This window comes from Rissa tridactyla, chromosome 5, assembly GCF_028500815.1.
Source record: "Rissa tridactyla isolate bRisTri1 chromosome 5, bRisTri1.patW.cur.20221130, whole genome shotgun sequence".
Taxonomy (NCBI): Eukaryota; Metazoa; Chordata; class Aves; order Charadriiformes; family Laridae; genus Rissa; species Rissa tridactyla.
This window is the reverse complement of record NC_071470.1, coordinates 13,867,600-13,883,457: the sequence shown is the minus strand read 5'-3', so window position 1 is coordinate 13,883,457 and position 15,858 is coordinate 13,867,600. Positions and strand designations below refer to the sequence as shown.

The 15,858-nt window shown below is 39.5% G+C and overlaps 1 protein-coding gene across 1 annotated transcript in view; it reads right to left on the bottom strand.

Annotated features, from left to right (window-relative positions):
- Nucleotides 1-1,886: 1,886 nt before the first annotated feature.
- GABRG1 (gamma-aminobutyric acid type A receptor subunit gamma1) overlaps nucleotides 1,887-15,858 on the bottom strand; it is a 55,746-nt gene continuing 41,774 nt past the window's right edge. The window contains 5 exon segments of the mRNA XM_054202899.1: nucleotides 1,887-2,165; nucleotides 8,504-8,715; nucleotides 11,869-12,021; nucleotides 12,151-12,288; nucleotides 13,545-13,627. Coding sequence (XP_054058874.1) covers nucleotides 1,887-2,165; nucleotides 8,504-8,715; nucleotides 11,869-12,021; nucleotides 12,151-12,288; nucleotides 13,545-13,627 — 865 coding nt within the window.

Here is a 15,858-nt window from a genome sequence, read left to right as displayed (position 1 = left end):
GGGATCTTGTCTGTCACACTTCCTTCCAGAATCACTGCACATAGTCTTGCGTTCTCTATAAAACTTCGGGGCCTAACACTGCAGTAACATTTCATCTGAAATGTGTACTGCATATCATATCTTATTATGTCTGGTACCAACTAGAATATAAAAATACATTAATCTTTTCTGAGAAATTCAGAGGAGGGAGCACATTCAACAGAAATAATGGGGGAGGGAGGGGTCCTTCATGTATCATTTTCTATTATTAGCTGTTAATCATGTCTTTATCTCCAGTACTGAACATCCTTACCTACAGCCAAATGCTAATCCCATTAATCCTCTTTAAAGATCTGTAAGGTCTTCTGTGTAATTCTGACTTTTACTTAATGCATATCTTAATTTTACAGTGATTTTTGCAAGCTCACTTGAGACCAGTTTCTTTTTGAGAAAGGAGGAAAACCTGCACTTTTCCATAATGAAGACAATGGATTTAAAAATAGAAATGAGATACTAAATGCTGCCAGCCAGCAACAGTCAACACAGAGAAGTCAGTCCAGAAAGGCTGCTACTGAAGAATTGCTACGAAGGTGAACAGAAGCTCTGACCACAGAAAGGCTGGAGAACTGGTCCTATGATTTTGCAGGGAATGTATCGCATCTTGGAGAATGATCTGCAATGCATAAGGATTATTTTTACTTCCCCCTACCCCACTAACAGGGCTTTTCCATTAGAAACAAAGAAAGATCAAGGAGGTAATTACACAGCAATCCATAACACGGGTTCAGTAAAATCATACCGTTTGGCTTTGGCTCAGTGAGTAGCACACACAGTATCAAGCAGAATCTACAAAATCATACTGTTTGCAAAGTGGAGCAGGTCACACACTACACTCTTAGGGCTGGACATCTAACACAGTGGCTCTGATTACGACGACTATAGCACTGTTACAGGTTTTCCAAACTCTGATGATACAAATTCTAAGTAAGACTTCTGACTTCTTTTCTGGCCCTGGCCCAGACAAAGGAGCGGGGAATGGGGAGGATGTGAAGAGCATTATGCTTCATGGCCAGAATCTCAGCTAGCCAACATCAGTCTGGTTTCCACGAAATGAGCAAGCAATGGCAGCTGGCTAGGAATTTTTGAAAGTTGTATCCCCCTTGGAGACCTTCAGGGAACTCACAACAGTGAAGTAATGGCAGGTGGAGCACAGACATAAATGTAACCGAAGGTTGAAAGCCAAAAGCCTATATCAATGGTCAGGATAAGACAAGCTCAGAATTACCCTTGGGGTTTTTGTGATATATCCATTTCTTGCTGCTCTAATCTCTGCATTCCGTATAAGTCTGAATGTGATTAATTATGACTTAATCACTCTTTTTAACATACTGCAGAGAACAAATGGCCGGTTGAAAAATAGAAATGTTCCATTTCAACTTTTTAAAATCAGGGATTAATAAAGTCATCACCTTGTGGATGAAATGGATGAGAATAACTAATCCCATTTTATTAAGGCTTTCTCTGTAAAGGTGTAAGAGATGCTACAAAATTCATCTGCATTATCATTCAGGATTAAAATTGAAAGCTTATGTAGAACTGTCCAGTTAAATAACACAGCCTCTTGATTCTACATTTTCTTAGAGCTGGACAAAAATATGTGTGTTCAGGCAAGTTAAGTCTTAGGGATATTTATTTTTAAATTTTCTCTTCAAAGTACCAATATCAGTTCTATAGTTGATCACAAGAGGGAGACTACATCACCATATTTCCTCTCATTGTTTCAAATTTTTGAAGCATCCAAACAATTTGAGTCATTTTGGACCAGCTCTAATTTTTGACTGCTCACTGAAAAGTGTTAATGACTGTTCAATTAGCATTTTTTTCTGAGTTTGTCAAACCTCTGAAATTTATAGATAGAGATATCCAATCCAGTAAACAAGATTGAACAATGCAAAGGCAGTTGGAAAGAAGATTCGAGAATAGGAGTCAATTTTTGCAATACGGATGTGTATTCTTCCTTCTCTCCAAGATCCTGTGCGGCAGTCTTCAAAACAACAAAAGAAGCTAGCACAGTCTTTCCCTTCTAGGCACTCATATCCATAATCATCATCGCGTTCGGGGAGATGATTAATGTTATTAATTGGAATTAGAGTTGATCCAGGTCGAACAGCAATTGCAGGTGGTTTCTTAAGAAAAACAAAAAAGAAAAATACGGTTTTGCGTGTTTTTTCGTCCTTGCATTAAATAATTCCATAGACTTTCCATTGCAAAAGCCAATATAAGTATCTTCAGTACAACATACGGAACTTCTAATATTAAAGAAAACAGTTTGGGGAGCTTCGTGAATTATGAACTGCTGTATATAATTAGCTCATGCAGGCAAAAGATCAGGAACGATTTTCACCTGCCACATGAAAACTGGGTTGTGCTGGGATTTGGGAATAGTGGATAATTAGTTACACAGACAGGGTTAGCTGATCCCATCTACACGACATAAAAGAACATTTTGAAGTCAGCCACAGCTTGACAATTGGGTCACAAGCAAGTCCAAAGGAAGGTTATAAGCATCACTACCAAGGGAATGATGGTTCTGCCATCATTTGGAGTCTTTAGAGCAAGACTGGATGTGTTTCTGGAAGCTACATTTTCACCAAAAATAAAGCTAATGGGATTGGTACAGCAACACTGGTGAAGTTTGAGGGACTGAGACACATGAGACCAGGCTATGTCATCTAACCCTCCGATGTTAAATCCCTAAAAAATATGCCCTGCCTTTAGAAACCAAGACATAAGACTCCTTAGGAGAATGCCATGGAAGGCAGTGAAACTGATTAATTCAGCTCTTCTTTTACTTTCCATGGGCATAACTCAACCCTCTTACAATCTCGTAAAAAACTCAGTGTAATAGATGTTAAGGTTTATAAGTAATTTTCATAGAAAAAAATGTGGGTGCTTTATTGCCCAGTACATACTGTTTGATATTCCTTTTCTTGTGACTTTGCCTTTTCATCTTCCTTTTACTTGCACTACCATGGCCCATCTTTCCCTCTTTTATTATTTTGCTTCCACACAGTTCTTCTCTCTTCATCTTTGTTTTCCTGAGTACTTCAAAAAGACATTCTCTTTCTCTATCTGTCCTTTTTTCTCTTTCCAAATCTCATAGCCTTTTTAAACTAATCCATAATCCTTTCTTTCAACCCCCCCACCTTTGGCATCTCTTCTAAAATCTTCAGACTGAAGACAGGAGTTATGTCAACACTACTCTTACATTGTCTTCTCCCTTTTCTGCCATCTCTGTATTTTCTCATGTAAGGAATAAATACAGCAGAAAAGGATGCAGTCAGAAGAACTAACTGTATATTTAAGTGTAGAGAAGAATCTCTCTTAAACAATTAGACATGATAGGCAATGAAAAGCTATGAACAAAATATGAAAAGCAGGAAGCCACATCATTTAGATTCTTGTTATGTTTTAGAGTCTTGTTGTCCCACTTCCAGAGAATTACTTTGGCTAGTACACAGATCTCTATACATTGCTAAGGATGCACTATTGCTGCTAAGACATTTAACCCAGTGTCCCAAGGGGTGATGTTAAAGCCGTGCAGTATCCAGTGCATTTTGAAATAGCTTTATTTAATAAGTGTCTTTACCAGAGGAAGTTTCACACAGACTGCTGTTTCAACACTTTTTAGACACGGTGACCTAGGGAGCTAATTATCATCCTAAAGGACCTCATTATTCTTTTCAGTTATGATAAAATACTGACAATACTAACAAACAGCAGTTACATGCTTCTACCCTCTAATGTGAGGCATCACGAATAGGGCTTATTTTTATAAAATGTAAAAAGTTCAAATTTTTCTTTGAACTTACAAAATTATCATTTTGTTGAAGATATATAAAGATGTTTATTTCTGATTGATGCCTACCCTGGCTTTACAAGAATTTCCTGACTGTTGGTTCTGCCAACGTAAGATTCGTGGCATGACTTGTTTCAACTAGTGGGGTAAATCCCCAACTCAGAAACACCATGGGAGGATGAAGAAATAACGGTTCTGCTTTTCACTGCTCATGTCTCCAGCACAGACTGAAGCTGGCTACTGAATTACAGGTTTGAAGAGGAGGCCTGAGAGAGGCAGAAAGAAAGTACCACCTTATAAGGCCTAACTACCTACAGGGAATACGTAAAATGCATGTAAGAAAGAGACAATGTGAGGGAAAAGGGGAAAAAAGACCCACACCTCACAAGAAAATGACCTTCCATCAATTGTCAGAGACTTAAAAAAAAGTACTGATATTGTAGATAAAACTCCATGTATATTGAGAAGCATTTATGATACATTCTGAGAGGACCAAAACCAAATCATTCTGCATTAACACTAATACACGTACAAAAGAAAGCCACTGTCTGTGGAGATCACAGCACAGGTGATGCATTCACTTCAGGTGAAATGATGATCAGAACAAGATCCACAACTAATTAAGTTTAATCTCTCCTGCCCAAACTCATTATCCTTACTAATGTGGATTTACATAAGCCAATTCAAACTACCTTTCTTGAACGATGCCAGCACATATTTTGTAAGATAAAACTGCTGTAATCATTTGTAAAATCTCACCATTTTTTCACAAGATCATTTATTGCACTTTGTTGGCATCAGTTGCTGGAATAATAAGCTTTTATTGCATTTTGCAATAGAAATAGAAGAACTAGGCAAGGCAAGTTTTCCAAGGAAAAAACACCTGTAAATGAGAACTTTTCAGAAGGAATTAAAGTGACTATTTTTAATTAAATTGTTATTTTGAGTTACATATCCATAACTGCAAGAGAAAAGGAATGAATAGAAGTCTTCTACAAAGATAAAGGGGGAAAAAGAAAAAAAAAAAGGATATGTAATTGTATGGCTTCCCATTAATTAATCAGATGGATTCTTTAATTCTTCTATTTGGAACAAGAAATTTTACAGCTTTTTATAAAACGTCACCCAAAACCCTATTTATCAAATTAGAATCCTCGCATATAAGTACATTAAATTTAATCCCCCCTTATTTTTAGAGTAATCTCTTCTCTAGTATCGTCTTACAGCCATAACGTGCTGAAACATGTTTTAAGAATTCTGTGTGAAACGATGGTTGTTTTTCAACTACTTAGAAATTAAAAGCATGCTTTAAGAACACAGTAAACCACAACTGAACAGTGTTTTGAGTATTATATTGCCAATTTTAATCTTAGTCCAAACTCCAGCTAGTTATTCTGTAAGTGTCATAGTTTCTCTCTTACCCTTATTCTATATTTTAAATTGTCATATGCACTGAAAATCTCAAAGCATTAGGCAGATTATTGCACAAATGGCTCATGTGTGAACAGATTCTGAAAAGTCTCGTGACTCCATTCAATAGAGTATACTTGCAAACCACTTCAGTGGCTGACCTTTAGTCTCCCTGGTTTGAATAAGCAGTATTTCCTCCCCTCTTCCTTTCCTCCTTGTTGTGATGCTTGGAGCAGACCTATTTCAGCTCCCTGTCCCCTAGGTATTGTTGAGACCTCATTGCAACAACAACCTAAAATTGAATCTGCTGTGCTGACTCTGGGAAGTCCCCCAAATTCTACTGGGGGGACTTTTATCAGCGTCTATTATCCTTCCCCCTCACTGCAGCCCTTGCCAAAGCCTGTCTCCCATCCTTTCCATTGTACCCACATTTGCTTCCACCACTAACAGGAGGAGGTTTGAGGTTTCCAGTTCTCCTGGCTGTGCTGGATTCCCTGAGGATCAGAGTGATGTCCGACCAAGGCAGCACAGGCCACTATTGACCCTTCACCACTAGCCTTGTCCTAAACACACAGCTGATCTACTCGGACCAGCTCACCACATGAAATGCATTTCCCTGGTATTAAGCCATTGCAGCCCCACAGTGCCCCCATAAGACAGTCCCCCACAGCAGTGCTGCTCAAAATGGGTGGCCGGGGCTTTCCAGCACTAGTCGCAGAATGGATACGGTTCATAACAGGATTTCTGCATTTCCATATCTGGGCTTCTGTAACTTCATTTCGATTTCTGCCAGCTGGCAGATGTTATCGCTAGACCACTCTCCATCGTCTTTGAAAAGTCATGGGGAACAGGAGAGGTGCCTGAGGACTGGAGGAAGGCTAACGTCACTCCAATCTTCAAAAAAGGCAAGAAGGAGGACCCAGGGAACTACAGGCCGGTTAGTCTCACCTCTGTCCCTGGGAAGGTAATGGAGCGACTCATTCTGGATGTCGTCTCCAAACACATAGAGGAACAGGAAGTTATTGGAAGTGGTCAACATGGATTTACCAAGGGCAAATCATGCCTGACCAATCTGATAGCTTTCTATGATGTTATAACGGGTTGGCTGGATGAGGGGAGAGCCGTAGATGTCATCTACCTTGACCTTAGCAAGGCTTTTGACACTGTCTCCCATAACATCCTCATTAGGAAGCTGAGGAAGTATGGGCTAGACGAGGTGACAGTGAGGTGGATCGAGAGCTGGCTGAGTGACAGAACTCAGAGGGTTGTGATCAGCGGCACAGAGTCCAGTTGGAGGCCTGTAACGAGTGGTGTCCCTCAGGGGTCAATACTTGGACCAATTTTGTTCAATATATTCATTAATGACCTAGATGAGGGGACAGAGTGTATCCTCAGCAAGTTTGCTGATGATACCAAGCTGGGAGGGGTGGCCAACACTCCAGAGGGCCGTGCTGCCATCCAGCGTGACCTGGACAGGCTGGAGAGCTGGGCAGAGAAGAACCTAATGAGGTTCAACAAAAGCAAGTGTAGGGTCCTGCACCTGGGAGGGAAGAATGCCAAACACCAGTATAGGTTAGGGGCGGACATACTGGGAAGCAGCTCTGAGGAGAAGGACCTGGGGGTCCTGGTAGACAGCAAATTATCCATGAGCCAGCAGTGTGCCCTTGTCGCCAAGAAGGCCAATGGCATCCTGGGCTGCATAGGGAAGACTGTGGCCAGTAGGTCGAGGGAGGTCATTCTCCCCCTCTACTCTGCACTGGTGAGGCCACAACTGGAGTACTGTGTCCAGTTTTGGGCTCCCCAGTTCAAGAGGGACAGGGAACTACTGGAGCGAGTCCAGCGTAGGGCAACCAAGATGATTGTGGGACTGGAGCACCTCCCTTATGAGGAAAGGCTGAAAGAGCTGGGACTCTTTAGCCTGGAGAAGAGAAGGTTGAGGGGGGACCTGATTAATGTTTACAAGTATCTAAAGGGTGGGTTTAAGGAGGACGGAGCCAGGCTCTTTTCAATGGTTCCCAGCGACGGGACAAGGGGCAATGGGCACAAGCTAGAACATAGGAAGTTCCGTTCAAATACACGGAAAAACTTCTTTACAGTGAGGGTGACAGAGCACTGGAACAGGCTGCCCAGGGAGGTTGTGGAGTCCCCTTCTCTGGAGATTTTCAAGGCCCGCCTGGATGCAGCCCTGAGGGATGTGGTTTAGGCAATCCTGCTCTAGCAGGGGAGTTGGACTAGATGATCTCTAGAGGTCCCTTCCAACTCTGAAGATTCCGTGATTCCGTGATTCTGTTTGATCTTACACAGGTGGCATTCAGCCTTCACCCAGAAAAGACAACTGATATTATGATTCAAGTATGCTCCAGCTTCCTTTGAAGAAATGATCTGCAAGGGGGCTTTTTAACATTGTCCTTCCTCTTATTCTCTCCAAAAGATGACTAAAATCAAGCCTCAGATATTAAGACTAGTGTTTGAATTAGTAAGCTATTTAATGCCTTTACCTCAATGTTTTATTAGTTTAAAGATTGGCTTTAAATATTTGTACTGGCTTTCAACAATAGATTCTTTGGAAGTTCCGGTATTCTTACTATACAAACAGAAAGCCTCTTAAAATTGAATAATACTTGTTCCTGGGATATGTGGGGATTCACACCATACAAACATCAACTTGTAAAAGCAGAAGGTTCATTTTACCATAAAGAAACGTAGAAGTAAATGAAAAAAAAATAAGAGTTAAAGTAGAATTTCTGAAGTGGAAGGGAGTCAGAGTACTGACCTGTAATAAGCACTTATTCCTTTGCAAAGCTAGTGAGGTAAGACCTAAGTTAGGTGATGCAGACCCAAACAAATCCTCATGCCTTCAGCCCATTTACATTATCTCTACTGCTTCAGCCTTATCTATGATTCTCTGCCAGGTGATGTACTCAGCAGCACTATGCCCAGACAGAAATGTCTCCACGGGCACGCACTCCGCGGGCAGCTCTAGGAGCACCAAGGGTTTGGGCATGGCATATATCAAACCACTCTATAGCTTAGGCTTATGTGTTCTCTTCACATGTGAGTGGAATGATCTAAAATCTCCCCTCATTAGTAGTATTAACAGAAAGTAAGTACAAGCCCCCGAACTTAAAAAAACCGATAAAAGTGTTAATTATCTTTGAACATTAGTCCTTCTACTTAAGAACCAGACTTTCAAAGTTAATGCTACAATAAAGAACATTCTGTATTTTTTTTTCCTTCTTGTTCGGCTAAACTTACTGATAGCTTAGATTTTGCCTTCTTTTCTTTTCCTTTGTCCCCTTTTCTGTTGCTGGTAAAGTAATGCAAGGTGCCGTATTCCATCAAGGCAGCGAACACAAAAATGAAGCAAACCGAAACAAAAAGGTCCATTGCTGTCACATAGGAAACCTTTGGGAGTGACTTCCTAGCAATTGTACTCAACGTTGTCATGGTCAGCACCGTTGTAATGCCTGTTTGAGAAAGAAAGAAAGAAAGACAGGAAGAGGGAAGTGTATAAGTAATCTAATCATATAGTTGCAAAAAAAAATACTCAAATTATCCTTTAATTCATACATGAGGCACACAAGAACTGAAGCGCAGCTGGGTTCACTGCTGATCACACCCACACACATCCGTGCTATTGCAAGAAGCATCCCAATGGATCCAGCGGCCACCATGGGGATCATACAGAAGGCAGCACCTTTCACCTTCAGTTTAAATCTCTCCCATTTTCAACGCGCACTGAATAAACAATGACACTGAGAAAGCTTGTGTAATTTTATAAATCTGTTATAGAATGCACACATAAAGCAAATGCAATAGACAAATAGGTATAAATAAGCACACAAATTTTATAAACACAAAAAAGGCTTTTGGCTCTTGAAAGATTAAAATGTACAAAAGAACATATTCAGAAAAAAAAAAGGTGTGTTACTTATCAGTGATTTCAAACTTTCAGAAAACATGAGAAAAAGGAATAATGTTTTAAATTGTTTGCTTCTGACACGTAGCAGATCAAACTAGATGGTCTTGATGGCCTTTCTGGGCTCATTCTCTAAATTACTACGTATTTTTTCAATACTGTATCTTAAGTAATAGAAAATGTTTCCCTTGATTCACTTACATACAAGTTAATTACAAGAACAAGCTGGCCTTAATAGCAATGTGTTCAGAATCTCAACTATACCACTTTTCACTGGTTTAACATTTAGAAGGTGTTAACACTTTCTTCTTTATTTGATGCTTCAGGGAGATGCAAAGCCTTTTCCATAGTAGTCCAAAATTAAGATGTGACCTTTCCTTTCAAGAGCAATACTTGAACACCCAAATAATTTGTCATTGACATGTACAGGCTTACTGCAAAAGACGTGTTACATCAGTCTAAGGTTGTTTACGGCTTTTAAATCAGAGCATGGAATCAGGGGTCGCTATGGGCTGATCCTGCTGATCCCTGATCAGGAAAAGCAGTGGTGATTTTGCAATAGCTTTCCCAATGAAATTACATGCCTAAAAGGGCAAACAGATAACCACGGAGTTTTTCAAAAGTGCTGCGCTCCCACTAGATGCTTTTGAAAATCAATTAGGCATTTCTCTGCATAGTTAAGTATCTAAATACCTTTAATCATCTCAAACCTTTTGCTTTGGGAAACCACAATCTAACAGGATCTTCCAACACATACAGAAGAAAAAGGCCTAAGCCTTTTCAGTGTACCAGAGCCCAGCACAGCCTCCCAGGTGGGAAGTCGCATCTACCATTCCTCTTACTCACTTCTCTTCAGAGAGGGCAAAAGGAGATGTGGACTTTCCCAGTCCGCTCCACTATGCAAAAAGGCATACAGGGGGCTGTCACAAGGAGCGAACCTTCCACAGCATCACAACTGCTTGCCATGATGGACCTTGTTTCATTTTTGCTTTCTTGTCTTAATTTCTCAGTCTCTTTCTATAAAATTGTGTCTATTTGACTGGTATTCTCTTTCTTCTTCACCAGAACATCTGCATGTGAGAAAAGTCATCCTACAGTCTATCAAATGATGGCTTCTGCCATGGTGTTCTGCCATCTCCATGTTCACACAAAAGGAGCTGAGAGTTAACTGCAGGGAGCTGTAAATATGACATTGCAAACCTTTGTAGTACATCTCAAGCAGATGAAGGTTAGTACTGCTCAAGTGGGAGCATGAAAACTCTATCCTAACCATGAGATCAAAGGCAAATTTGCTAAATTTGTGGCATAGAAAAAGTACTCTGTAAAAAGCACAAACCGGATACAGAACTAGCAGGACACTGATACAACAGTTTTTCCTGTTACAGCTAATGTCATTCCAGATGGTACCCACAATGATGTCCAATGATTAGTCGGTCAAACAACACTTATAATAAACTTCTAAATCAAGATCTGAAACTATCAGGAGATAGTTTCGCTTATTTATTCAATATTTTAGCCTCTCTTCGTTAAACTTTGCAGTACTTTTAAACAGCATAAAATTAATATTCAAGACTCAGATTTTCTTCCTTTATCTTTTCATTAGGCTACTGAGCCATGCTCATTTTTGCTTACTTTCTTTCTCGACTCATTAATCTTGCAGGCTTGTCTGCACAGTGGTCCATTTTCAATGGGAAGGGCAGGGAGTTAAAGCCTGGACTCACCCTTCTGGTAGGGAACACTCCTGTAAGGTGGGAACGGTGTGTTCACAACCCTATAAGCTGATGAGGAAAATTAGCTCACATATCTCACTTCCTAAGATGCTCTCTCGGCTCTTGATCTTTCCCCCAGAATAGGTCATACTGCCGTCACCTGTTTTACTAATGCTAAGCTCAAAGTTTCTAGTCCTGGAGTTCCGCACGCTCCACATCCCCCCCATCTGTCGTGCTTTATGTGGGGACTACGACTCTTCTCCAAAGCAGCACATGAATCTCCAACGGTCCAACGAAGGAGACTGACACCATGCTAAACAGGTCAGCCAGGATGACACTAACACAGAATTATCTCTGGAGGAGAACTTGCAACACACTTCAGTACTGTCTGTAGTAAAAGCAGGACAGTGAGTCGGTTTTTGAGAGTTACATGCATAACGACTTGAAGTGCAACTTTGGTTGCAATTTTTCTCTTCTGTCCTGGGCTTAAAGGAATAACTGAATCATTTCTTATCACAATAGTAGTAGTAGTAATAATAATAATAATATAAAGCAACAACAACAAAATACCCCAACAAAACAAAAAACAGATCTTTACAGTGTTCACCTGTGTAGGAATGACAACCTTTGCTCCATGATGCTAAGTGAAGTTTAATCATACTTGTCAGACTAATGATTGCCATATTGCCATCCCCGGAGATGACAAAAAGCACATAAAGGAGAAAAAAACGTATTTATGGGAACAACAGCAAATCCACAAGTCTTGGATCAGGATTTCTAAATTTCCAGATTTCCATTCTCAACAGTCTCTCCTTAAGCCCTGCTGTGCAACCACAGCAGGATCCTCCTACTCTTAATCTTGCAGTTCAAGAGAAAGGGTGACCAATGGTCACAATCTGAAGGGGAATAAACCGTGGTTCATTTACTCCCTGCTGCAGATTTGCATTCCTGGGAGCACCAGATTCTTCAAGGTTGAAAAAAGACGTTCTTACCCAGAGAAGTCCTTGCAGGAACTGCATCCTTATTGATCCAAAATGACACCCATGAAAGAACAACTGTGAGTATGCAAGGAATGTATGTCTGAATAGTAAAATATCCCATACGTCTGCTGAGATCAAAGAAGATTGTCATAATAATATAATCACCTACAAATTTAAAAAAGAAAAAAACATACATAGATGACATTTAAAATGGTTTTCAGTTGTATCTTCATCTGTTAGTCTTGTTAGTCTACATAGATACTACATGAAATAAAACTCAACGCTTTGCCTTACCAGACAAGGTATGAGAAATTTCAGTTGTATTTCGTAACCCCACAAATGCAAACTGATACAGTCTCCAGTATTTTGGATCTGCAACTTCAACAGAGGTTTTCTTCCATTTGTATTCAATTTCATTTCTGGGATATCCATCTAGAATAAAACAGAGTAAATCAAGAGTTCAGCCACAGTATATATCAAAGCATGTTTTGTGATCTCTGAAGTTGTTTATAAACTAAACCAGGGCTACACATAAAGTGGATCAGAGAGAAAGCCAAACTTAAAATTTAACCCCAAAATATCTAGCCTCAGTTTTAAGCTTAGCTAAATGTATGATCAATCAAAAACTATATAAATACAAATGTTTAGGAAATATCTACACAATATTCTGGATCTCAGATATGAAAAACTGGCTCAGAATCACCACCGTGAATTAATACACAAATGTAATATACATTATCATTAAAAGACCACAAAGAGCTTAAAAGGACAGACACTTATTAGTACATAGTTTGATAAAATTCCTATTGGCGTTTATTGAAAATTTCTTTGTCTATTATTCTTAGAATGTTTTTTTGTGGCCCGATTCACTGTCCCGTACCTCAGCTTTAAGGAAGTGCGACCTTCTGGATTTGATGTGCCTCACATGTTGCCCCACATTATCTGGCAGAAATGAAATGATGCAAGACTTGCTTGTGTGGCACAACTATTTAATCAATGGGGCTACCAAAACTCGTTTCGCTGGAAGCACTCAAGCAGTACCAAGTGAAAACATCAATTTAAAAAGAATCACTGAAGTTTGATTTCATTGCCTATTAGGTTCCGCATTTAGGAATAAGTTGTTTAACTGTGTTAAGGTGGTTTGGATTTCTTTTTCCAGTAATAGCACATTTCCCTTAGAATTTTTTTTTTTTTCTAAATATAGTTTATATTAAAGAAATGAAGCCTGGAAGTTGTTTCTGCCTCACATAAATAAGTCCCTCTGAAAGGCGAAGGACTTCTTATACTGATTAAGCATTTACAGGAATGGGTTGAGGAAGACAGATCTTACTTTTACTTTCAAGTATACCACATGGAATTAATTCAAAGCTGGCAAGTCTGACAGGCATAAAAAATAGTTCTTCCAGGGCAATATATTTCCATTAACTGGAATGGGCATTGTATCAGTCTCCTAAGCAAAACGATTATTTTTATAGTTGCAACTAAATGAAATGCATGCAGTTCAACTCATTCATTACTGCATTTAATAATGCACTAAAAAAATGCAATTAATCTAATCAAACCATAAACACGTCAGTTCTTTCCTTCACTGCACGACTTTAAGAAGTAAACACTTGCTCTCTTGCTGACAGTATTTAAGGAAATGTAAAGCCTGAATGTAAACAAACAAGAAGTATTTTACCACCTACAGCTTGAAAACTCCAGTGGACAGGAGTGTTCATCCATAGGAAAGTTATGAAGCTGAAGATAACATTCAGCATTAATTGTCAGCCTGATTAGAAAAGGGAGAAAAAAAAAAAAGAAGAAAGATTATATTCAAATATCTAGACACTTCAGATTAGACAGTAAAGAAAATGCACAGAAATCAGTTTTGCCAATTAATACATGTTAACACGTAGCCAATTATGTCTGCAAAAAACATCCAGCATCATCTCCAAAGAACAAAACCTCATAATAAGCAACCTGAGGACCTGCGTTGTTTCAGTTGGCATTTTGAGCCATTTCAAAAATTTCACTAGATTGGAGGAGGGGCACGTCTCAGCTCTCCACCAGAAATAGGGGATAAAAGGGAGGGCCTGAAGGCAGGGCAAGGAGGGGAGTTTATGATAACAAATAAAGGAACTTTCTAAAGAATGCATTTGTCAAGTCAAATTGTATCTGGCATCATTGCATCTGGTGGCTATATACAGGACAGAGAACGTGGGGACACTCTTGGGCTTGCTCTGTGTTCATGGAGGCAGCGCTGGCGAAGACAGCAGCATGGATAGGAACAAGCAGACTTGGTATTTCTACTCATTTAATGTCTAAGGCATTCAAGTAATTCACGCAACTAATATACATTTTAGAAGTAGTTTAGGACTTGTAATGGTATCAACTTAATCACTTGCTGGTTTTGAAAATACTATCACAGATTTCATAGAATCATAGAATAGTTTGGGTTGGAAGGGACCTTTAAAGGTCATCTAGTCCAACACCCCTGCAATGAGCAGGGACATCTTCAACTAGATCAGGTGTCTCAGAGCCCCATCCAACCTGATCTTGAATGCTTCCAGGGATGGGGCATCTACCACCTCTCTGGGCAACCTGCTCCACTGTTTCACCACCCCCATTGTAAAAAATTCTTCCTTCTATATAGCCTAAATCTTCCTTCTTTTACTTTAAAGCCACTACCCCTTGTCCTGTCACAACAGACCCTGCTGTTTCCAAAGAGCTCCCAAGCAACCAATGCAAAACCCAGTTCTGCTTTCACTAGGAAGCTAGAGTAAGGGGCTAGACTCCAAACTGCCTTCTTTGCATTTAAAATACCTCCTCCTTTGTTGGTAACATTGTGAAGAAAGTCAGAATATCTTCTAAAATCAACTTTGAAAATTAACATAATGCTTACATACTTGACTATACGCAATACATACTAGACAAAAAGGGATGGGAAAAGGAAGATTCTGCCACATGCTGCCAGAAAGCTCTATGAGTCTGTGAACAAAGTAGTTATTTTTCACAAAGTGTCACTAGGACCTTTCTTGGTCAGGACAAATTTCCAGAAATAGGTTTATAAGGGAAAGTATATTTCTTGCCATATACTGGGGGAAAAATAAAGAGAACCCCCTACACACATTTCCAAGTAAAACACCCACATCCCTCTCAAGATGCTTTTCAAATTCGCCAACTATGGTAAATGCATTTATTGCCTTTGTTTTCCATTTTCTACCTTTGAAAACAAAAAGAAAACAAAACCAGACTTTTATTAATAGCAAAACAACTAGATCTGGGTTCACTGATGGGTGCAATGGACAGACCAAGGACTACCCTCAGAGGAGACTCAGTAAACCTGACTAACAGAATCACCAAGTCTGCTCCCTGAATTACCAACAGGGAAAGAGTGGTGGTAGAGGGGAGCCCATGACATGGAGCATTGTCAGATAATATTATTGTTCCTTCAATAACCAATATATGAACCACTCAATGTTATTCCATCTTAGGCCAAATTCAGGCTGTATCCTCACCGATACCGATGTTCGCACGTTACAGTGCTGGGTGAATACCTGTTCTGCTGTTTTATTCCTAGCCCATTGCACTTCATAGCTCTTACTCTAGCACACAATAATTCTAACCTATTGCTCTAGGAGAGCTCAGATGATAGTTTTTTTGGTTGCATTTGTTTGTTTCTCTGTGTTACTTAGTCGCTGTTTAAAAGAAATTGTACATTGAAACTGAATGGACATTGGAAGGGTAAAGTCCAAGTATGACTCTAGAATTGTTAGCTACAAAAAGAAAAAAATAATATTAGCATGACAACAGAAGAAGCTTTTTAGAGATTTTTATAAACACCAGCATAATAAACTGTTTAAAAAGTGCTCTTCAGAGATATTTGTATGCTCTCAAATGAAGCATACTACGAAAAAATCAAGTGAAGAGAATCCATTTGAAACATTCTAATTCTTCTTATTTCTGATGCAGAATACATTTATGCTGAAAACAGCATAAATGACTGAAAATAAAGTAATT